This window comes from Haemaphysalis longicornis, unplaced genomic scaffold (assembly GCF_048455015.1).
Source record: "Haemaphysalis longicornis isolate Haplotype H1 unplaced genomic scaffold, Haemaphysalis longicornis Haplotype H1 scaffold_4, whole genome shotgun sequence".
NCBI lineage: Eukaryota > Metazoa > Arthropoda > Arachnida > Ixodida > Ixodidae > Haemaphysalis > Haemaphysalis longicornis.
The window spans coordinates 63,271,928-63,297,507 of NW_027526361.1; the positions used below are offsets into that span (position 1 = coordinate 63,271,928).

The 25,580-nt window shown below is 46.1% G+C and overlaps 1 protein-coding gene across 1 annotated transcript in view; it reads right to left on the reverse strand.

The window, feature by feature from the left end:
* The window catches only part of LOC144178848 (solute carrier family 2, facilitated glucose transporter member 8-like), a 41,102-nt gene extending 28,917 nt beyond the window's left edge, over nt 1-12,185 (reverse strand). Inside the window, exon 1 of the mRNA XM_077706984.1 lies at nt 11,803-12,185. Coding sequence (XP_077563110.1) covers nt 11,803-11,866 — 64 coding nt within the window. The 5' untranslated portion in view covers nt 11,867-12,185. The remainder of the gene's footprint in view (nt 1-11,802) is intronic.
* Nucleotides 12,186-25,580: the final 13,395 nt, after the last annotated feature.

A 25,580-nucleotide genomic window follows, 5' to 3' on the forward strand; every position in this document is an offset into this window, starting at 1 on the left:
GTTGTTAAAAGCGTTAAAAGAGCCAAACAGACGCTGAATACTCATGACATTAAATAAGCGACGAGATTTTCGGAGGGACGGAAATAAAGGGGAACCATCTAGGTGAGTAAAGTTGTAGCATAGTTTGTGAAAAAGACAGAGACGTGCAATTTTGTTTCGAGCTGACAAAACATGGAGGCCGATGGATGATTTTATTTGAGTGATACTAGCACGTTTGTCGTAATCTGAGGAGATGAATCTTGCGGCACGAATTTGGACGGGTTCAAGAATGCTAATTAAATATGTCTGATGAGCATTCCAAATTGCAGATGCGTATTCCATTTTAGTACGAACAAAAGTTTCAACGATGATGTTCTGAGATAGCCAAGGGCTTTTGAGGCACCGGCAGCTAGATTTGTAATATGCTCGGTCCAGGTTAGTCTTCTTGTAATTACAACGCCAAGGTGTCGGTATGAATCGACTTGCGATAACATTGCTGCGTTTAACGAGCATGGATAGATGGCGTCAGCGTCTTTTCGTGAGACAGGCATGAATTTGCACTTGGAAATATTCGGCCTCATCATCAACTGAGCGCACCAGCTATCAATTATGTGTAAGTCTTGCTGCAGCATTAGTTGATCTTTGATATACGACGGTAGATGGCGCAATCGTGCGCAAAAGACGAAGCGTTGATGAAATTCCAAGGGAAGATCATTTACGTAGATTAAAAAGACGAGTGAAAAAGTAAAATACATTTGTCAGTATTGGGGCTAGAGCGAAAACTCCAGTGCTTCTGAAGAAGTGATCTGAACTAGTGGGATACAACAAGCGACAGTTAGAGAAACATGACTGCCAGAACAAATTTTACAATGAACTGTCTTGAAATCAAGTAAGTGAAAGAATAACAATTCGTTTTAGTTTTGAGATATTGGTTCAACTGGACACACCTTTAAAAGTTAGTTTCTACCTAAACTTACAAAAGTTATCGCTTCATTTAGAAAAAGTTAAAATTTACCGCCCAGCCGTACGCTAGCTGTCACTACAAGACCACGGCTTGAAACCCGTATAGCATTACACAGTACCAGAGTCTCTCGAGCACGTAGACAGCTCTCAAGCCAGAACGTACGCACCGTAGGAAGAGGCAATTTTCCAGCCGAACATCCCGAAAACAAAATAGCCAAGCCTTACAGTGCACGATTCACGAAGCGAAAATCCGCGCTTGTTAACAGCGCTTTTTGATCTCGTGGAAATACGCAGCGTCTCATTGTTATCTAGCGAATCCGATCGCTAAAACGAGGAATGCGAGGAACGGTAGGGCAAAAAACTCGCGTAAATCCTCCAGACTTCACAAGAGGCAGTTCGTGTGGAAGTGTAAAACCATTAGACGAAGACAATTAATTTAAGCTATGAGCGCGAAGCAAGATTCACAAACAAGAGTTTTTTTTAACGAAGACAGCCTATTAGGCTGCAGAGAAAATTGACGTTTGTTTAGCTGGATCATTTATCCTAACAGCAAGGAACTGGCGTCAAAGATATACAAGGAATTATTAATACGACGTGCGATGTTTTCGTCCAGTGATCTTTATTCTTAAAATGTACGTTCATAAGAGAGAGAGAGAGAGAGAGAGAGAGAGAGAGGGGGGGGGGGGTACCAGTGATTTCTGAAGAAGTTAACCGCCCTGCTAAAGGCATGGTGTGCTACTTCCGATGAATGAAGATAATCTAGGGGGGATGGGAAACAAACCTAACAAATAATTATGAATACAACGAAAAGTAGGCCGAATTGACTGTGTAATTTTTCACTGTAGTGCTTCTCATCTGTGTACCTTCGACTGTCGTTGGTAGTATTACGGCATGTTCCAAGCTCAATTTTTGTATGGCAGAGGATGAGGGGCTGGTACGCGATGACCTCAATACGTATCGTCTCACGACAAATTCGGCTCTTGAGGGCTGGAAGACGTGAGAAATCTGTTAGATAACTCCTCAGCAAAAGTGCGAACAGCAGGTGCTGTTAATTAACAACTCATGCTTACAAGCGCAACCAAGCAGCCGGAAAAGAACCATTAGCAGTCTTCCAGATTTTACTTTTTGAAGATTCATCCTGGTATTCTGAATTGTCCCTCCACTCGAGCCTCCACTGGAGGAGATCCTCGAAATCTATTTCTTCATGCATAAGCATTGCGGAATCCTCCCCTTAGCCGTGTGGAGGCAGCAAAAAGAGTGGAGGAGGGACTCAGAATACGGCCCTCAGAGTCTATCGCAGGTAGCGAACGTGGTTAATTGATCAACTGCCCGCACTTACGTGCGAAGTATCCCGACCGCATGGCCCTTGGCTGCCCGTCCAGCCCGATGTGTATGAAGATTGAACCTTCGCAACAGTCAAGCGGCCACCTGTTCGTCACGAGAGCCCTGGCGACCTGCCTTCATTATTCTCGCTCTTCGGCGCCGCATTCGGAAGCAGCTGCTTGGAATGAATGCGGCTGCGGGCGTGTCACTGAAGCTCATATACTTCGAGAAAGTAGACCACATTCGTATTCAGATAGCCAATATGAGCCCCATCCAGAGGGATTTTTTAACAGCAGCGCTGTTCAGGCTTTCCGCTCCGCCATCCGACGTTACCAGAAAAAAAAAATATTCACGCATCTCCACGAAGTGAATCATGATGACTGGGCTAAGCACTGGGGACCGTTCTGACCGCAAATCACCCGTGAGAGAGCTTACTGCTGCTAAAACGATCTCCAATCCAATCCAGTCCAACATAATCCCATCCCATCCCATCCAGTCCCATCGAATCATTTTCAATCCAATCCAATCCAAATCCAATTCAATCCAATCCAAGGCTCCTCGCGCATGCGCAGCACGGCTCTCCAGGAGCTCTCTCTCTCTCTCTCACTCTCTCTCTTTCTCTTTCTCTCTTTCTCCCTTTCTCTCTCTATCTCTCTCTCTAACCTGAACCTTTTATTTTGTTCTTGCTAACCTTTTGTGAACCTTTTGTTCACAGATGTTTCGATTTACACGGAGCTGTGCCGTCAGCACGGACGCCGGACGGTCAAGCCTCAGCCTTAAGGTGCTTCGCCCCTAAAAAAAACCAAGAAAAAATAACGGATGTACGTGAGCGCGCGCCTCGTGAGGAGCTCCTGGCATCGGCCAGCTCGACCTTCGAGAACACTTTGTCCAACGTTCGTGACGTGATCTGTCGCATGCTGTTCTCTTTGCCAGTTCACGTGCGTTCGTGCCTGAAGCACATACGCCAAGTTCGCGCTACAGACGCCGAGTTCGCGAAGCCGGTTGCCGCGGGTTCTAGAGCGTTCTAACGCGGTCGACTTTGTGAGAGATGTGAACGCCTGCGGACAAAACGATCCGGGCCTGCCAGTCACGGAGAACTTTCAGTGGCGAGTTCGGAAATCCATGTGAGGTGCAACAGCCGGGTCTCCTACAAAGGGAGAGGTGCCACTAGCTGTGCTGTTTCTCCGGCCTTGCACCACTAGTGAAAGCTTCGCCATTTTTTTTACGGTCGACAGGACTGTATAACAGGACTCTACTGTTTTAGTCCACTGATGGCTACTGTGAAGCACGACGCTCAAAAGCAAGTTGACGAGGTCGAACCATCCAGGGCAATTGGCGTCACTAGCGTGGTGCACTGCATGCGCGGCGGGAAGCAGCGTGCCCAACGGTGAAGCCAGCTGACACGGCCAAACAGTAGATAAGAGGGAGAGAAGGTGGACGTTCCGTGGCTGGAGACGTGAGCAAAAGTTAAACACGGTAATGCGAAGTCAGCAGACACGTATGGAGAAAATCTTTGCCAGCATCCGGTTCAGGCGTTCTGGGGGCTCGTTAGTTTGTGGCTGATAAATTGTGGGAAGCTTGTGTTTTGTTAAGCAGGATTGCACGGTTTTGTCGGTTACGGTTGGAAAGAAGTGTTGGACGTGGTATGAGAAAATGGCTATAGGGGTACCGTGGTGTAGAAAGGTGTCTTATAGAAGAATGACGGCTAGGTCAGTGGCAAAACTGGCTTCCACTAGGCGTGCGATCGCGTATCGCGTAGTTTAATAAGTTCCAACGGGAGCGCACTTGTTTATAGAAAAGTGTTGAACCTTTTCTTTTTCAAGATGGAAACAGCTCCAAGACGACGGACTTAAAAAAGAAGGGAGACGCGACACGCGCTGACTAGCAACTGAAATCTTTAATCCACCGGAAATAACATATAAAAATTACAATTTACATGTCGCGAATTCCGTTACGCATACTGGCAAGCAAGCGCAAGATAAAAACAAGCGGAGCGCGCACGGACATAATCAAACAGCCCTGACCAGAAAGTTAACCTCCCTATCAGCGAGCCTGATAGGGGGTTCGCTAATACATCTGCGGTTTTTTGCGAGGTGAAACGCCTCCACGACCTCGCGAGTGGGCCGGTCCTTGTTTTGAAACAGCACCTCAGTGTCTTCGAAGCCCGCGGGTCTCATTTTCACTTCGATGAATGTGGACATACTCCGAACCACATGATCGCGGTAGGCAATGACGACCCCAGCCGGCACTGATCGAAGGACACCCTGATCAGTGCCGGCTGATCAGATGTGGTCCACCTGGCGCCCGCTCCGATTACGGTTCTCTGCTTAGGCTTTTTTCTCAATGGTGGGACACACTGAAAAAAGTTTATTCGGGGCTGAGAAGACTATAGTAACGCCATAACTGCCAGCGGCACTCCTTGACCCACGCCTCAACACGCGCCTGCTCGAGCACAGGAACAAACTAAAGAATGACAAAAGTGCGCATCTATCCACGCACTGTGGCAAGTACGAACGCCACCCGTGCTTCGAGGACACTGAGATGCTGCTTCAAAATAAGGACAGGCTCACTCGCGAGTTTGTGGAGGCGTTTCGCGTCGCAAAAAAAACAGCAGTTGTATTAGCAAACCCTCTATCAGGCTTGCTGATAGGGAGGTTGACTTTCTGGCCAGGGTGGTTTGATTACGTCCGCACGTGGGCTGCTTGTGTTTTTATCTTGTGTTTGCTTGCCATTATGCGCAAAAGAAGGAGAAATATATAAAATGCGATTCTTCATGATTTTATGTTCTTTTTCTGTGCATTAAAAGTATCAGTTGCTAGTCAGCGCGTGTTCTGTCAGCCTTCTTTCTTCAGTCCGTCGTCTTTGCGCTGCTTCCATCACGAACCAATACCAAGAATTGACAGTCCATCTGCAGTTTCTTCTTTTAAAGGCAGCTGTAGTTCTTAGGCTGTTCTCGGGCATTCAGTTGTAATATATTACGAACGTAACCAAATGCAGTGGCTGAATCGTTTTTTTTAGGTATAGAACGATTAGTAAGGAAAATTGTTTTATACGTGTAGGCGAGAGAAAAAATGGCCCCTGGAGTGCGCTTTAACATCTCCCCAGGTTTTCTTGTGTCGCCATAAACATCACTTTTTATGTAACGAGCAAGAAGAAAAACAAGAAAAAAACAACAACAAAACAGTATCCCTAAATTCGTGTGTCCTGAGGAACTTTAAGACCAAATTTACATTTGGACATTTCCGTCACGCTCAAATACACCTGTTCCATCAGAGTACAGCAAAAGCAGCCTGGTTACAGTAGTTCGTGCGTCGCCATCCAAGCAGACAGTGTTTACAACAATCGCACCCGTGGCAGACTGCATATCTGGCTCGGCTATACCACAACATACTTAGGGAGCGGTCAAATCAAAGGCTCCTTTCGAGACGCTCGGTCCATACGTGCGGCTTTTATCTCGTGTACGTCGCACATCAGTCGTCTCAAGAGAAAGCGTATTCCGAAGCGAGATAGCGGAGTGGCTTAGAAAAACCCGTGTTTACATGGAAGATTGTCGTGTTTTGCTTAAAGGACACTAGGCTAGACGCTCACGTACTGTGAGGCCAACTAAAGCTTATTCAGTTTAGTAGTTAAAAATTAGAACAAATGTGTCCTGCGCGACATGGAAGAAATTGGCCTGCACGTTTCGACAGTAAATATTTCAGTTTAGCTCCTCAATGACTCGTTTTTGTTGCTGTAGCAATAGTACACTCTAAAAGCTACCCAACACGCGGTGCGTCAGTACTACAGCCAAAAAACTCGCACAAAGTAAGATCAGTGGTTGACAGCTTCCTTGCTAGTCAAGTTCAACAGCTTGGTGTTCACAATATTGTGCGCGTTGCGGGAAGGTTCTGGCTTCAACCATGAAAGGAAAAGAGACCGGCGCCGTGTCGGCTCTGCACTTTGGGACTAAAGGCGCCGTCCACCCTGGATAATCGACAAGGGCTGCAAGAAACGACCAGCCCCTGCTCCCACCTTCCCATTCCACGTGATCAACCAAGGTCGTTTTTGTTCAGTCCCCGTCGACGCTTAGCAATGCGTCTGATGAGGTGTGTGATTTGTAGTAGCGTGCCTTATAAGTGATGAATGGTAGAAATGCCTGCTGCGTCCTATTGGAAAGCGAGTCCAAGAACGTGAATTGTAGGCCTGGTTAGGATGGGAGCGTCGCTTAGGCCTATATCTAAGTCTGGAAGAATCCGTTTACGGCATTTCGTGTGTTTTTGTAGAACAAGAAGGGCAGATCCATGCCATTGAGAAAGAAAAATTGCAAGAATGGAAACTCGTTCAAATCTGGCCTCAGGAAGAACTTCATGATCTAATCTTCCCAACACCCGGGAGTTGGCGCGAGTGTGAAAAAAAAAATCTATTTCAAATCATGTTGACACCAAATGTTACGGCTTTAAAATTTTGTTCCTAATTATGCTACACATTTTTGTATACGTAGAAAGTTGGATTGTTGTGACTACACTTTTTTGAGTTCTCCTCGCCAAGCCGCAGGCAGGACGACGAAGATAGAAGCCGTCGTATACATTTTACCGCTCGTACCAGCCGCCAACAGCTTCAGGCAGTAGCACGAAGCTGCCGGCGGCTGGCACGAACGGAAAAATTTCTCGCGTAGAAAGAAACCCCTGCTGCTTTCTTCTCGGCATCGTTTTTGCATCTGGAACGAAAGGTGAGACATTTGTGAAGTTCCGGTGTGTGGAATTGTATTTTTACTTTCCTTGGACTTCGTTGGCACGTTGAGCACGTTGCGTAGCTTCAGTGAAAATGTGCATTGCTGGTGTTGCACATTAGGATAAGGGCTTGGGAAGTGCTGAGAGCGCATTTTTCTTAGGCAAACATTAAAATAACTTGGGAACATTGTGCCAATCGCGCATGCGATAAAGGGTGTCAGCAGTACGCGCCCGTACTCCCTTGTCGGGTTTACGGCCGCGAGCGACGGCGGTGTTTCTCAGGTGCATTTGTCGTAACTGCTATCGTCAGCCGCGCTCGAAGCACCCTGAAAGATTGAGTCTATTTTTATGTTCTTTTTCGTAACACCGACGTGGCCGGTGGTATGAAGGCATGACAGCATGTCGTGCGATGTGTGTGAACCTGTGCCAGGTTACGGTAAAAGTTCGTGACTCTTCTTATTCCTTCAATTTTATTTCAGCTTTTTGAGAACATGCGCCATTAGTTTGCGCTAAGGTGAAATAAACATTAACCGTGGAGAGGCCGCACACTGCGTTCGATTGTGCTAGTAGCCAGCTGTTGGAATTGTCATTTCAACCGCGGTGCGCAGTGGTTCAAGCCATGGTAGGCCGGGCTGGCGAACGCGGCGAAGTAGTCGCATCTGGCTGCCTTGAGCATGAAGGGCGCCTGCACACGCCGTGTAAGCTTATACGTGCACTCCGCACGCATACACTGAGCCGGAGAGCTACCGACGCAAAACCCCTGTATATCTGGCATTTATAGATTAACATTAGATTATAGATTACAGGTTTATAGAGCGACCACCATTGTGTTGAAATCCTTCAGAGATCACAGAATACAGTAGCCATGCAAAAAGGTATCCATCAAGTAAACTCAGGGCGACAATCTAGTGACTCCAAGCTCAAGTGGCCAACCTTCGGCAGACCATAGAAAGACTGCAAAAGCACGAGACCCAAGCTCCCACCCTCCATTTCGCAGGCCGTTGGAGCTATCGCCACATGGCACCTACTGGTTAAGTAGGTGCATGGGAATATACCGGCCTGGCCCTCGGCATTTACTGGGAAGACAGCGTTCTGGGAATATTCATCATTAATAATCAGCGCAAAAAAAAAAATGCAGGAACATCACACTAACGCGCAAGACTTGAAGGTAGCGAAGCTGTACGCAACCTCAATGACCGTCGCGACGGTTTAAGCCCACGATTGCAGCCGATTTTCTTCGCTGCCGCAACGAGCTATACTCCATCTTTGTTGCTATAAGGGGGAGTTTCCTTAATTTTATTGGAAGGGACAATCATTGCGCATCACCTTGGAGGGGCGTACGCTATGACGTGTCTTTCTCGTTCCGAGCAAGTTTTGCCACAATTACGGCGAACGCTGGAGTATTTTTTTGCCAATTTTGGCCAATCACCGTAAGTGGGTATGCTTGGCTTGACAAGCGTGTGCCGGAGACGCTGGGTTGTCGTCGCGAGGCACGCACACACGAGCGCTGGGCATTTTTTTGGCATTTTAAACTGCGCCCGTGGACAGTAAAAATTACGATTTGCTAACAGCTTCGCTGTTAAAAAACACGACAACCCAACAGAAGAGGAATTGAGAAGACAGTGCTGCACTTTCGATTGATTTACCGTATTTTTGCCACTCTAACCACCCCCCGATTCTAAGCACCCTCCCCTACTTTCGGGGAAAAAAAAAGGAAAACAAAATTGCATGCGAATATAAGCGCCCCCTATTCTAAGTAAGCACCGCAAAACTGGATTTCAGACGCGTGGAAGCGGGCCAGTGTTGACGTTTTGGCGAAGTCATTGATGAAGTTTTCTACTACAAACCACTTCAACGGAACAGAAGACGACCTGGAGGGGGTATAGACCGGCGGCCAAGCGGCACAACGAACTCGAACGCAGTTCGAGTGACAGAGTATCAGACGTAAGCGGAGGGTTCACTGTCTGTAGCTATTTTAGGTGCGGAGCACCTTAGGACCGCACAATCTCCATCCGCGTCCGTGCGCATAGCATTTACAATCGCAAAAAACAGACAGGCACCGGCAGGATTCGCGCATGCGTCCGGTAGACCAGACAGACTTAGTCAGAGTTAGTGTCAGTCGTCTTACACATTGGGCTACGACCGTGAGTTAGTACACGAGAGTCAAACGGCTTGCTCCCTCGCCTGTAACAGTTCGGAGTACGTTAGGATCTCCTAATGTCCGTCCGCGTCCATCCGTGCGCACACCATCAACAAGCGAAAATCAAGCGAAATTCGATTTGAGCCGTTAGTTGCAGTTTCATTTAGGCAATAATCAAGGTGCAATTCACGGCTCAACTCGAATGACGGTCGGGGCGAAAATCGGATGTCACTCGGGGCGCAACTTGGATGTCATTTCGAGTCCCCGTACTCCGCACCCTCGCCATCATCCACGGAGTGGAGATGCTGCCATTTTCTATTTTGAATGTTTGCCAAATAAAACGTTGTTCCTTGCGCCCGTCTCGTCGCGATACGGCCGCGAAAAAAAGTGGTGGTGGTGGTGGTGGTAGGGGGGGGGGGGCGGCAATTTAGGTTTTTTTAATCTAAGCACCCCTCTCATTTCGGCCATGGCAGTCGCGGAAAAAGGGGGTGCTTAGAATCGAGTAAATAACGGTATTTTGGAAGAAACCAGAGCTTATATTCACATTTCAGTAACCCACGTGGCGCCAAATCATAACAAAACGAACTTAATCACTGGCGCGCCTGCCAAGAGCAATATATTTATCTCCATGGCTACACAAAGATGTAATTCGAATAGGCAAATTATCGTTTGTGCAACGCTATTGAGGGCATGCTGATGCAGCGGGAAGCAGATCGCCTTATATGGTATGCCTCGATTATCTCACCATTTGTTTGATCCGCGGATTTTTTCGCTGATCATTAAGGATGAATATTCACCAACTCGACCAACTCACAGGCCTTTCAGGCATTTTGGAGAAGTTCATACGGCTACTTCAGTAAGTGTACTCCTGTCAGAGGCCAATGGGAAATAATTTTTTTGTTAGTGGTTCTATTTTAACTGTCCTCAGAACTGCTATTTCTGTTCAAAAAATATTACTACTGATTAGTGGTTGTCGAGAAACATTAGAGCTCATTGTAGGCATGATCAGCAAGGTTACTTATATGAAAGCCCTGTCTGTGTTTTCTTTGCGTCACCTGTTGACTGGTGAAATTGCCACAGCGAGTAAAATTAATCTCTGAACATTAAGGTCATAAACCTTAGCGATTATGTGTATTTTATTTTAGATATTTGTGCATGACTGCACTTGCAAGTGATATCCCTTTGGTATTCCTTTTTCGTTTACCGTGAAGAACTCTTTGCGAGGTTGTGCTAGCTTGTTGCACTTCTTTATGCCTGAAAACATGTGCTCTTTCTCTAACTATTATCTCTTGTATTACTTCCCTGTTGTGTTATACTGGTCAGCGTTTTACGATAGTAAAACTAAAAGTCGTTTTACTGAAGTAAATGCGAGTTGTAGTGCCACTAGGTTATTCTTGATTAATTTTTTTGTTCTTTATTTTGTTAGCCTCCACTTGTGGGTCAACGGACGCACGTTGAGCTTGGCGTCGTTGACGCTGTTGCCCAGCTCGACGAGCGCGCTGCGCTGAGCATTGATATAGGTCGGAGTATTCGGCCCGCCCACTCTCCGAAACAACTGCGGTAGATAAAGGTGATACGTAGCACTAACACGATGAAATAAGGCCACGTAAACCAGGACGCGTGTTTGACAAACTTGGCCTACTAGACGCACAACAGGTGCGCCTCTTTTGCGCGTCGTACTAGGAGAATCGTAGAACTAATAAACGTGTTGGTAGGCTAACCCGACCTAAAAGTTAAAAGATACCAAACTGTCGTTATTTCCAAAAAGAATGCATAGAATTGACGTACAAGAACATGCTGCAGTAAAAAAAATGCTAATTTTTGCGAAAACAATTAAAACCACTGGCGCTTTTAACTAGGCTTTAGCGTGCAAGGTGTAAACCCTGGTCTCTACCCCTATGCCACTGCGGCGGCCGAACGGAGTGGCCGTACTGCCAGTTGCTCAAGCGAATAGAATGAGGGTTCCAAGCGAACCAGTGGATGGAGCTAGTGAATGTGCTGTAGGCGGCCAGGTTTGTCAATTATGCAACCAGGACGCGCCTGTATTTACGCTAACCTCCTCTACATACTCTCGTCCTCTGTTCATCATGTGTAGCTGCCGCTCTCTTCATTGCAGCCACTGTTTCTGGCATGGCCGCTGATGCAACCGCTTTAGGTAGTTCTAATTTAGTCACAAAGTTGGGTAGAGGACACGGCGAAGTCAAGCTCGGTAGCAGACGACGTGATTGGAACGCTCCCCCCAGGCCCAAAGCACAGCAGACCTCCACTCCTGGGTGTTGCGTAGCAACGCCTTCCCTTGCTTGGGCGGCGTTCTTTCCGTCTGTGAGTTTACTGAGGGGCTTCCCACTCTGACGGAACGACGTTGCCTAGCAACGCCCAGTCTTGGTCCCACGGCATTCTTCCGTTTAGTGACGTTGGTTGACTGGCTTCACACCCCACAGACGCGATTTTACATTGAGAGAGGGGTTAACCAGCGCTCTAGCACGGGAACAAGCTTATGACTTAGAGTGTCTTCGCCCTTATGGATTAAAAAAAACTGGCCATTTAAGTGCTTTCTCGGAAACGAAGAACGTGGTAAGACGCCAGTAAAGCTACGATAAGAGCACGAATATGGGACTTGTGTTTAAGCTTTTGTGCTACTACTGTTGTCATTTGCGGGTACACACGCTGCTAAAATGCACGACTTACCTTTCTCAAACTGGCAGTTGAGGTGATCGGGTGCGCCCGGACGTCGTCGCTCGCCCTTGCCCATGTCGCGATCCTCGTATCGGACTTGCTCTTCTTTTAAACAAATTGATTCTCTCCTATTTGTTTCTAATATCGAGAGCCTGCGATTCCCTAGCCGCTATCCTCGATATCCCTCTTATGAAACTGCTCCTAAAAAAGGCCACAAAAACAGTTAGACAGTTTTGGTCATCTCGCAGTTGCGTAAGTTGGAGCTCGGTGCTGGCACTTGTTTTGGTCACACCTCTCCTTTAAGCTGCTACTGGTGGAATAGCGCGCGTGCCGGTAAACACCCGGGGTTCCGCCCAGCACGAGCTGAAAAACTGCATCGTGTGTCCTTCTCTCCTTCTGAAGCTTATCTTCTACTCTCTTTCGGCTCTCCGAAGTCGTCCCAGCTCACACCGTGCCGGCAAGACGCGTCGTCGGTATGAGACGGGCAGTATAGGAGAGGGACGATTTTCGAGTGTTCTCGATAACGTAGCAATGGGTTTCTTAGGTGGGCGGGGGATGGGGGGGGGGGGGGGGTGCAGGAAAGCATGATAAGGCGTCTGCACCGAGCTCATACAAGATATGTGCCTTTCTCAGCCTTAGCTGATCGCACAGCCTATTTCACAGACAAAGCGAAGCCGCCAGTGACGTACTGTCATCCCGAGCCGCTTTGAAAGTACAAATGGAATGGTGCACAAATTCCGAGAAGTCTACGCTAACACGTAAGCAGTATTTCCGGATTCTCTGTTACACATCGGGTCCCTATAGAGCCGTCCATCATTCTAGAGAAAAAAAAAATGCTGGGAAGAAGTTTTACCAAAACAATGTCACCCATCGTATAACAAACTATGAAGGCCTAATGTATCTCTACACACTGCACACCGCGCCCCAATAAAGTCAGCGTCACTACTGTACAGAACTGCACATCCGTGCCATGGCATCACGCGTCTTTCTAAGGCGAACGCCTTAAGTACTCCGTTCGGCGAAAACTGTCGTTGCTTTTGTTTTCCGGTGAAGAAAATGCCGGCGATATAAAGAGTAAATGAACAGGAAACAACTGTGATGGGATGGTATTTGAACCCGGGTCTCAAACCGATTTCAAACCATCGGCCTCCCCCCTAAACCAGCCTACGGCTCAATAAAGTGATTTCTCCCTCTCTCTCCACAGTAGTCGTGCGATGCGCTGCCACTCTCCGCAAATTTTCAGCTGTGGAACAAAAGTGTTTGTCGTTGTTGTCCTTCCTTTCTTCGCGGCACTTGGGGAATCGGCAAGGAGGAGCTTTGCCTGCTAAAGTGCCTGCTTCACAAAGTTGCCAAACCTATGAACTCGAATCGCAAATGTTGTGGAATAGTACGTGTCGCATGACGCCTGAACGTGACACCACATGAGTAGAGGAAAAGAAGCTGGTCGAAGCGATTTTGATTACAATACAAGGAGAACGGAAGCGAAGATAGAAACAAAAAAATTTAAGTCTGCTTACGTGCTGTGAAGGCGAATGCCCTGCGATATTTATAAAAAAATTCCTTTACTTAACTCCTGAACAACTTCGTCGTGTTTCCGGTTCTAGTGACTCGTACGAGTTTGTTCTCACCATCTTCAACACACTTTGAAGCGCCCTCGGCCGTGCTAATGAGAACGCGTGGGCAAGTATAGACAAAGACACATGGGGCAACGTCCGTAGGCAAGCCCGATGTTCCGTTCCAAGATAGGCACAAACTAGGCACTTTCGGCGCGATGCAGAACGTCAATTAAACGCTCCGCGCCGTGGCTCCTTTAACGTAGCTAAAATACCAAACCACCCTTACTTACGAAAACAATGCGTAGAAGTGAGCTAAGGGAACATTCTACAGTAAACAAATTACTTGCGTTGGGAACGAAATTGAGCAGGGCCAGTGCTGGAACGCAGGCCATTCGCGTCAAAACTCGAGGCTCTACCCTTTCGCTACTGAAACCGAACAGCGGCGATCTTTTAGCAGTTGACTAAAAAAAACGTAGCGACTGTTCTTACCAAACCCTTAAGTGGCTCTAGGGTTTGCCCAGCCGAATTTTGCTTTTGTTGTCGTTCGTGCCAGTCGTTCCAACCGGGAGGCAGTAATGTTCCTCATATTATGTTTCTGTTAGTCTTTTATGCCTCCTCACTTAGAGAACATTTCTCAACCAGGGTTTTTTGTGATGGTTTGGCATCCCCAACAAGGAGCAGGGTAGTCAGACTCTAAAAATATCCTGGCGGGGTACATCCCTTGTAGCAGACCATCTTTTGATGCTTGTAGTGAATATATCCTAAGCCGTTTGGTGAGAGCGTCTAAGATGTCACAGGAATTAATACTTACGGCATCCGTCAGGGGTTGCTGGTTTCTTGCTATGGGTAACATGGGTCTTGCTATAGGAATCAGGGTCTTAATATTGAACAGAATAGGATCGTTCTCGTCGTACGAAACCGACGAGGGTGTAGTAGTACGTGTTACGCCTAGCCCTACATTCCAATAAAGCCTGGCTTTAGGGTGACGTTGGCCTACATTGGTCGCCATATTGCCACACTGGATGCGGTTGCTAAAAGCTTGGCATTTAGTCCCCATGTTCCAACGTACTCGTCTACGGAAGGTAGACGCTCGTGGGTCTGGAGAAAAATTGTGATGCAAATCCTGGTTTCACGACAAAATGCGTGGATTGAGGTTGAACTAACAGTTGGAACCTGTGTGCCACCTTTAAATCCGTGGGGAGGGGACATCAATAGCGACACTGATCCTTTTGTTCGTGGATACAATGTTTCTGGGGGCCTGCTATCTGTCTGACGTTTTGCCACTTCAGATTCTCTTTGAGCGACGGTACCACTCCTTTTGCGCAGTATTCAAGGGTGTAACGACAAAAGATTTTGACCCGTTATCATCGCAGGACAGATACTTCGAATGTAGGGCTGAACCGGCATCTTGATATGGCTGTTTCACGAAAGAGGTTCTAGCGACCATTCTTTCGGTGTAAAGCTGGCATCTTTGTTAGTTTTTCTGTGAGATACCTAGGTGTATTGCACAGTTGAAAAGACACACTCGTCACTTTATTATTAGTAGCCCGCATTGCTAGGACAGTTTCTAGGTTTAAAAATTGTTTCTACAACCGTTATGAACAAGCGAAATTTACAGAAGCTTAGAGATAAAAGGTGCAACTCAGGAATCGCGTTGACAAATAGGTTGGATGGTTTTGTATTTTGTATTTGTGTGTGCTTGTTCAGCGGCGATCTCGACTGTTTCCTGCAGGTTTCGTGAATTTGCTATCATGCTTACCCAACTTCGCACACGGCCACGCGCAAATTTACCCAAATATTTGGGATTTACAATGCCTGTTAAGTCCATTAGTTCAATTGGCATGACCTAGTAACGATTCATAAATACGATGAAGCCCAGAAATTTGCAATGAACATTGGTAATATTTACTTCATTAAGAGGGGTACGGCTTCGTACGAACTTATTATTACTGTTTGGTTTACATCGTTTTCTCCCTAAAGGGAATTGAAGTGGTTCTCTATTCAACACGTTAAATCCATTGCTGGGGTGCCATCTGAGTCCCTCGAAAAGTTTTTTTGTTCCAGTTTTACCTGCCTCCCCCGTCCAGAAATAAAATAAGCCCTAACACGCGAAAATTTCGCCAGCCATTCGCCGAACTGTAAAAAAAAATTCTTGAAGCGAGACAAAAAAGTTATAATTCTCTGCTTTTTAGGCACTCGATTTTTTAAAAATTAGTTGAAGCCTAATCAAAGCCGAACATTATAGAACTAAGATAACTAGAGACTAATTTTGCAGCAGCAGAAACTGCCGGCAGAATATTTTGATACAATTCCTTTATACTGTGAGTAAAGCGAGCTTTTCTTCGACATCTAAGCTATTTTTGCAAGTTTAGTTTTTCTCGATTACGTCAAGTCAGATGCACGAACTTTTGAGGTGGCCTAAATCTTATTTGAAACATCAAACTGCGCAATGCTGGAAGCCTTTCCAAAAAAAAAAATAGTCCCCAATGCCAAACTCTGTTCATCCTATTGAGCTCCTATGTTAATAGCCGTACGTTACGTGTTCTGGAGTAAACCTGTTCGAACTTCCGCCCGTAATAAAACCGCAACAGTGCTATCAGAATACGAATAAGCGCGGACGAAGTGGAAGTTGAAAAGTAAATGCTGCGGAGAAGAATTAATACATAGAGGAAGCAACTTCGCGCTGCACACAGACCATACAATGCTGCAGACATCCTGCATTTACATGGACGCACGTACAAAATCGCCATACATAGCGGGATTACAAATTACATCAAAGACGGACGCAAGTACATTTTGCAACCACAGAAAGGCGTTCTCTGTAATAAAAAGTAATAAAAATACTGGTGCAAGCATTGCAGACAGGCGGAGCCCATCGAAAAGCCTCGCATGCTCATCCTGTAAAAACAAGAGCTCTGAGATTGGTCTGCTGCTTCGCAAAGGTTTTTACGGCTTTTAAAAGCGCCGTGAATACAATATACTTGTGCAAACATAAATAATTGACGACAATCTGTTTTATGGAATACGCCTACGGGGTGATCGGTTAAGTAATACATTATAAAGGCGTTGTAAGTGTGATTTTCTTACTGTTAACTGCGTCTTTCGACGAAAATGTCCGATAAAATACCTCTGGCATTTTAAAGGTTGTGGGAAAACAGTACTGAATATGTATTTATCTGTTCGAGGTCTTTTTACGTCGGCCTCCACCGAGAGGCACGTCGTTAACATTCCTGCAATGCCATCACTTACATATCGCCCTCGCTGATGACGCTTATTTTTTCTGTCGAAAAATTCCATTTATGCCAATGTAAGAAAAGGCAAAAAGTGAACTTTGCGTATTCGTGGGCAAAGCATAGCTATTGTTTAGTATCATCGGGCCTTCGGCGTCTATCAGTACTCATGGTGCGATCCGGGAAGTGCATTCAACCCCTTAATCCTCTCTGAGAATTTAAAAAGGGTTCGTTCAGTTTTAGGGTTTTCTTTACTCGTTTCAGTTTTCTTTAATCGTGTGGTCTTAAAGCCTCGGGTGAGCAAAATTTCTCATAACGGCTCAGTATGAAGTAGGGGTGCTGTACGTTTTCCGCACCTAGGAAGGCCTAGGACACGATCACAATAATATGACTCAGCGAAAACGCGGTAGCTCTGATTAAGCACACACATGTATGACTTTTCCCAAGTTCTTGCAGCTGTTGCTTTCCTTCCCGCAAAGCGTATCTGTTTTCCATTTTTGGTAGTGTGCACCAACTGTGCAAAGGACGTCACATGTTGTAAGCATCGTGCCAGGACTGAGCGGCTTCGGCAATGATTCACAAGGAAGGTTTAACAACACCCAGCAGGAATACAGCAGGTGGGCCACTTAGTTTAGTGACGAGGAACGTGGCACATTTGTTTGCAGCTTCCGGAAACCATACAGTGCATGCCGCAAAGCCGTGCTCGCGAGAACTCGACAGCTGCTTCTGCCACCGAAAAAGGAAATGGCCGAAGGTCGGAGTATGCAGCAGCGCTCGGCGTTGTGACATCATAACGTAGTGTTTCATACAGAACCCCATAGGAGGAAAAGTTTCGCGTTCTCTAATAAACATTTGGCGACATTTTATCCTACGAAGAAGGAGTAGCATTTTCGGGAGTTCTTTATTGGCGAACAAATGATTAATGGATGATCCCCTGGGACAAAGAGGAGAATACGACAAGGCGATCGGTCGTCTTGTCGTCTCCGGCCCTTTGTCCCGTCAGTTCGCGCTGTTGCGCCATTATGACAGCCGGATCACCAGACAGACGGACAGATTGACAGGAAGACAAAAGCATAGAGACGCACAGCCACTGGCATAGAGGGTGAAATCCCACGTACAGAAAGAACGAATGACGTAAGAGGGTGTTTTCTATTTAATGACGTACTTAGTCCGGCAGGCAGGCTTCAGTTGGCGAAGACTGATACCCTCTAACACTCACAGAAGAGCGCGCACACAGTGAAACAGATGAATGAGTAACTTGAACAGGTCGATGAACAAACAGAAATTGACGGATAGGTAAACGGATACTCGTCGCATCTATCGCACGCGCCGACACGCTCTGTCATGAACCTGCCCTTTAGTTACTTTGGGGCGGTGGCTTAATATTTAAACCCATGCTTTTGTTTCTCTTGCTTTACATTTATTAGTTGCAATTGTTTTTGAGCTTAAATACAGTGTGCTGGGTACTCCGACCTGAAGGTAATTGCATTCTAAATATGCTCGCTTTATTTGTTGTAATTTATGTAAACCGCCAATCTACTTATGTTTTTTTGTGAAGTTTATTATTTTCTCCTTTGAGACGTAAGCTTGAATCACAAATAAAGAATGTAGTGTACATATTACATATACCGCCGTTCGACAGAGGACAACAAAAGGTGAAAACGTGAAAAGACCAAAATATGAACCAATTTAAATTGTTGTACTATGTTGCCCTATGACTCCGTAGCCCACAGTTCAACATCTCTGCGCTGTTGTTGGTAAATAAAAAAAAAAGCGCACTTGGGAAATGAAAAAAAGGTAAGGATTATTAAAGGGTTATTTAGCAAAGCTGAACCCTTTTATTAAGTGTCGAAATGAATGCAATCGGTTACTGTCCCGCAATGATGCCAAATTACACATCAGTCATCTAAAAAAACTGCCAGTTCTTTCTGCCATTGCGCATAGAGCTATTCAAACTTTTCAAGGCAGCAGTCAGTAATTGTATTTATCAAGCTTAGATGGATTCCTGGTCCCGTTGGAATCCCTGGCAACGAGGTGGTGCATAGTCTCACCCGCAAACTTCTGCACCGGGTGCCCGGGATTCTCTGACCTTATGCACCCACATAGGACCCTGTGAGAACATCACAGGGTCCTATCACTGTGTCCTATAACATCACTGTGAGAACATCACAGAAACGCTTCGCCCACTTCCTGTTCCAGACATATTTCTGATCACTGCGGCACTACGCACTGCCCTATGAAGCCATTTCGATCCTGCACATTTCCACTATATTATCTATACATCGACGCAATGCCCAGTTCTCTACATTCTAGGAGAACCTCAAGAACATTTATGGTGCCAAAACACGTTGCTTCGTAAGAAAGCTCCCATTCACTTGACTGCTGATTCCGGTTTCCGCGCGGCCTTAACAAGGAGTCTGAAGGAGTACTGCATCGTTTGCTCGTCAACGTAGCGTTCACCACAAGTTTCAAGTTCGAGATATTTTAGGACGACTCACCAAATTTGTACCTGATTTTCTCCGTGCGGGAAACTACAAATAACTTTCTGTGTATCTGCCCTCAATTCCCTGCTGCGCGAAAAACTGCAAGTAGCTCCGTGTCTTCGGTACGACGTGGAAGCAGGCCAGAACTCTGTCATATCTTTGGACTCCGGGCCAATAGTGATGATAGATCATGCGGAACTAGAACTTTGCTTCGCTTCTTACGGGACACTGAACGGCAAAAATCTCTTTAGACCGTAAACAGTGCAGGTGCCTCAAGATAAGCACCCGTTCGCGCTGTGGGGAATCGGTGTTCTTCCCTTTCTTTGCGCCATTCTCTTTGTATTTTGATTCAGTGTTTCCATTACGATTTCTTTTCAAATTTTGTTTCTGTCTGAAGTTGGCTTGCCGCATCTGCTTGCATCTCAATTGCAACATTTTTTGTTTGCCTCGTCGCTGCTGTCCCCGCAATATCCCACATTCACCACACATCACTGTAGTTAGACCTCAACAGTCCACATTAAAAAGTCTCTCTCTCTCTCTCTCTCTCTCTCTCTCTCTCTCTCTCTCTGAATAATCGATAGAAGAAAGTACCTTGCGATGTGTAGGAACGCCAGATTGTAAATTGCGCTTACTATGAGATCGCAGTTTGCGGCGTTATGACAGAAATGAAGCCCAAGGAATCCGTTAGGAGCTGTTTTATTATATTTCCCGGTAATTAAAATAAAAAGTATTTGACCCATAAAGGCATATTATCAACCTTTTCTACAGGCCAAATGAAGGTGAGATCCCAGTACGTCTTCGGTGATTGTCATTCACAGACTAAAATGTCATTCTAAAATGTCATTCACGGACAATCGACACTTTATGCCCCAATTATTAATTCTACTGAATTTTATTGTTCTGGGAAGATGAAAAAAGTTAATGATTATTCAACGGTTACTTAGCAAAGATGAACCCTTTTACTAAGTGCCGTAATGGATGCAATACGTTACTGTCCCGCAATGATGCCAAATTATACATCAGTCATCTAAAAAACTGCCACTTCTGGCGGCCAATGTGCATAGAGCTATTCAAGCTTTTCAAGGCAGCAGCCAGTAATTGTATTTATCAAGCTTTGGTGGATTCCTGGTCCCGCTGGAATCCCTGGCAACGAGGTGGTGCATAGTCTCACCCGCGAACTTCTGCACCGGGCGCCAAGGATTCCCTGGCCTTACGCACCCGCATAAGACCCTGCTATCCACTACAGACAAGAAATAAAGCTTTACTGTTAGAACATCACAGAAACACTTCGCTAATTTCTTGTTCCAGAGAAATTTCTAATCACCGCACAACAACGTACTCTCCGACGCATATGCCCAAATGCACTACTTGCTTCTGCATGTTCTTTTCTCTGCCGTATCTGAAACTTCCCTGCATGCAACAATGGTCCCAAACCATATGCTAATTTAGAACGCTGTTTTTTCTACCGCCTCACTTGAATTCAGCCCCCACATTTTCCATACCCACCTCTTTCAACATGAGGGGCTTGGCTATAGCCTTGTACCAGCTGACGGACCAGTTAGATTTGGTGAACCTGGCCCAGCACATTCCCGACGCTTAAAGGGACCATGCAACACTCTTTTCAACTTTTTTGAAATTTTAAATGCTTGCAGAACGTAGTTACTCAACACACCCAGTACTCAGATTAGCGCGTCGCAAAGTACCTCAGCCAAAAATTACTGCTATATGCCCATCAGATAACTTGTAAACTCGCTCAAAAATGTTTCTCTCTTTCTCGGTCTTGACGTTCTTCGACCGCTTGAATTACGTCATTAAGGCCATGTAGCGGCTATTGGCCGGTTTTCTTCAGTTGCAGCAACGAACGCTGTTCGATAGCAACTTTAAAGATAAATCTACAAAACCAAAGCAGAAACGGAAGGGGTATCTGGTGCAACGAGAGAATCACGCAGTGCCGCTCCATGCTGGCGATAACTCTAGCTTTCGCAGTGCTTGCATACTCGAAGGGAAGAGTGAAAGCGTGCATCGAAAGTGTTGCAGGGTCCCTTTATTGTTGAGTTTTAATAAAGTTTTGTTCCTCCCTCCTATCAAGGTAACGGACGACGGTTACCTATTTATTTCACGTAGCTCCAGCTTGCGAGTAGTGCACAAAGAATGCGATCATTCTTTTGACAATAGTCTTTTGAGGCATGATGGTCTCTCCTAGAAGACGATTCATGTTGACGGTTTTCGAACATGGCTTGTCTGGAAAGTGAAATAAATGCAGATAGAAATCTATTGTAGCAGCAGGTTTGTTTAATTGCTTTTGAGCACTCAAATCTCAATAAAACTGGTCAATTAAAAATGTAAATTGTCACTGGAAACTTCATCGCTCGGTGTAGAAGGTGAGACATTTGTCGACAGTAAACGCCACAAAAGCCTGAAGTCCTACAACCTTTAGAAGGCCCCCCTTGGCGGCTAAAATCTTTATCAAGGAAAAGGAAACGGAAGTCGCTGAAGTGCTCCCAAAACGCACTGTGCCTATCCCAGGTTTGAAAAGTGAAAGCGCACTCGAAAGGATGTCAAAAGCTGCGGTGTTTCGAGCACTTCGCGGATATGCAATCTTGAGCAAGAATTCCACGAGGGTACTCTTAAGGATAACGCAAATATGTTCGGGAGTTCTCGTCCAAGTTTTACGATATCGCAGCGGTTTACAGCCGTTGATAAAGTACGAGTACGCGTAGGTCTTCTCAACGCGTTTCTATCAACGTTCGTGTGTGAAGGCATTCGGGCTTAACTATCCGCTGCCGAAGAGCAGACATACGTAAAGGAATTGAACGGTTTTGTAGCGTGAGCTGCACTGGCCGAGATTGAGCAGTTTCGCGTGGCTCCTGGAGAGCCGTGCTGCGCATGCGCGAGGAGCACTGACATCACATGGCGCACAGAACGTTGCTCGCTGCCCGGCGTCTCTCACACCCCCCACGCGCCCAGTGTCCTCGCCGACCTCCTTTCCGCACTTGGCGGCTCGGTCCACTTGATGATCATGCGAGGGGTGGCCGGATGTGGAACCGATGGCTCGTGCGTCGCAGCAACAGCTTCAGCCAAAAGAGTAGGTAAAAGTCCCTGGTGGGATCAGGACTGTTCTAGAGATTATCGGCTAGGAAGGCAGCGTGGAAGAAGTCCATTCACAATCAGTCCCGATAACTGGTCAAATTTTAAATATTATTCGGCTATTTTCCGCCGAACTATCTCTACGGCTAAGCAACTACAGCATTCGCATTGTTTCTCGGCGCTTTCAGATACAAAAAACATGCGTGCTCTCTGCTTTCTTGCGTGACCGCAAGAGTTTAGATAACCGCAGTAACGATGTTGCAGTCGTGGAAACGTCTAATGAAATCATGAATTCGATCGAAAAGGTCGCCAAGGACTTAAAAATTAGGTTCTCATCTACTCTATCACCCATTGTCGTAGAAAGTATACCAGTTGTAGACTTCTCCCCTGTCATGATGTGGGAGATGGGGATGTTGTTATCCGGCTGCCGAGCCTCCCCGGGGCCAGATGGGGTTTCTACTACCATGATAAAAAATTTGTTTTAGGAATCTCCTGACGATCTGTTGAATATCATAAATACTTCATTGGAAAAATCATGGATCCCTGCAGATTGGGAAATCGCAAAAATTGTCCCCCTTCTAAAGAACCCCAGCCTAGGTGTTATTCCGGACAATATTCGCCCGATTGCACTAACTAGCAACCTAGGCAAATTGATAGAAAGAATTTTGTATGACCGTTTAGTCCAGTTTTTGTCCAGTAAAAATATTATTTGCCGGCATAAAATTGGCTTCCGTCCGGATTGCTCCATTTGGTCCGTCCATGTTGACCTGGAGACCCGTATTCAGTTTGCGCGCAGAAATAAACAGGTATGTGCACTCGTCGCACTGGATGTTGCTAAAGCGTATGACAGCGTGGAATATAGCGTACTGCTAGCCAAACTTAAAGAATGTGGGTTAACCAAATACATCCTTTCATGGATTCAACAATTTTTAATTGAACGAAAGTTCTCTTGCTCGAAAAATGGCTTTAAATAATCGACTTTATATCAGACAAGGGGCGTCCCCCAAGGTTTGGTGCTTTCTCCCATCCTATTTAATGTACTAATGAGCTCAATTCAAATAAATCAGGATGTTTGTACTTATGTTTACGCTCATGACATAGTCTTTTTCTCTGCTGCCCAGGACATTCATGTCCTTTATCAAATGCTACAGGCATATTTGTTTTCCATCGAAAGGTGGTTAACAAACATAAATTTGAACATTGACGCCACTGTAACCCCTCTTTCCACATCACGCAGATTATTTAATCAACGCAGCTTCACCAGAATCTACGGCACCACAAACTCTTTCAATTCATCTGCTCTCCCACGTGCTATCCGGTTGTGGAACGATCTGCCTGATAATATCGTATCGCTGACTACCGTAAAAACCCGCGTATAATACGAGGTTTTTTTCAAAATTTTACTCTGTAAAATTTCTGCCTCGTATTATATGTGGATCCCAAAGTTTTCAGCCGAAAATTTGCACTTTCGGTTTCGGTTTCAGCGGAGGGTGGGCCGGTGGCGTTAGCTGGCTGCTGCTTCTCTCAGCCGGCGCCATTTTGATTGTTTTGACCACGCGAAGGATCGGCACGTTCACTGCAAGTCTATCACGATGTCGGATGCGCGAAGGCAGTATTCAGCGGCAATTAAAAGAAAAGTTATTTTATGTGCCGAGACCATCAGGAATTGCGCCGCAGGACGGCAGTTCGGCGTCACCGAAGGCAGCATTCGCGGGTGGAGAAAACAATTGGTGCTCGACTGGATAAAGTCTGTGCGGTGTCGTTGGCCTGGAGCACTGTTGGGGGTTCCCGTCAGTGCTCGTGTTGGACGCCTTTCGCTGCCACCTGGCCGATTCCGTGAAGAAGTTGTTGCGCGAACCCCGCATTGAACTCATTGTCATTCCAGGAGGAATGACATCCCATCTGCAACCGCTAGACACTTGCATCAACAAGCCTTTCAAATACTGCATCAGGTCCTGCTACTAAGAGTGGATGCGGTCAGGAGGCCCGTAAGTGACAGCTACCGGATGGCTGACGCGGGCTTCCCCAGTGGTGCTTTGTGGCGGGATCGCGGATGCGTGGGCCAGCATCCCAGAGCTGAGCTTGTCAGTCGCTCTTTTAAGAAATGCGGCATCTCGAACGCCCTTGATGGCACTGAGGACCACTTTCTGTGGGAAGACATTTCCGACAAGGCGACTTCAGGAGACAGACAGCGGCAGCGAACCTGACGATGACTGAACGGACGTCGACGTCGGGAGACAGTTCCAAGGAAAACTGACAATGACTGAAGGGTAACTGCAGTGCAAATAAATGTTTTCTGTGCTCTTTACCTCGTATTATATGCGGATGAAAACTTTTTTTCTGATTTTGCTGTCCCCGAATTACACCTCGTATTATACGCGGGTCCGTATTATACGCGGGTTTTTACGGTAACCCAGAAACATTCCGCCATCAGCTGCACAAGCATTTTTACATGTGAAACCACCAAACAGGAACGCTGGCATTCCTTTCTGTTGCATGATGTTTTCCTTTTTCTTTCTTTTTTTTGCGGTTGCGGCTACCACACTAGATGTTATTATTGCTTGTTTTATTGTCTTGCCACTCTTGCTAGCTGTTATCATGTTCTTTTTTTCTTGTTTCACTGACGTGTTGCTGTATTATATATCTAGTTTTTGTATAACTTCTCTTGTTATTTTTTGTTTATCTGCTGTTTTTGCCCCCCTTACCCAGTGCCCCCGGGCCTGTAAGGTATTTTGAATAAATAAATAAATAAATAAATAAGTGCGCTGTTATTGTGTTTCCGGTATCTGCTCCGGTTACCCTATGCCTGACGTATAGAGAGGCGACTTTCCCTCAGGTGGCATCATTGAAGTATTTGGGTGTAATATATAATAATACAATGGATTGGCGCCCTCATATAAGCCATATCGCGACCAAAGGGGAACGGGCACTTGGACTGTTGCGGAGACTCAGCAATAGGAGTTTTGGAATGAGACGGGACACTTTACTTTTTATTTACAGGGGGTACACGCGTCCCATTTTAGAGTTTGGCTGCACCCTATTTTCCGGTTCACCAGATTACAAACTCAGAAAGCTTATTATGTTGGAGCATCCTGCACTGAGAATGTGCCTCGGCCTCCCAAGGTGCGTGGCCAATAACATGTTGTATTTGGAGGCCCGCATGCCGTGCCTGGAGTCTCGGTTTCGGCTACTAACAGCAATGACGGTTATGAGGATTTTTTAATCTCCACAGAGCAGATATTTTTCATTCATGGTGGCTCAGGCGTCACTCTTCTTCAGCTCTTGGTGGCCTCGGTACATGTGCTTATGCCCAGACGTTACTCTCACCATTGAGTATCAATATTCCCACAGTACTAACAACGCCCTGTGACGTTCCTCCTGCGCCTTTTACTTTCCATAATATTTTCCAAGTAACGCTAAAATGCTTACGTCGC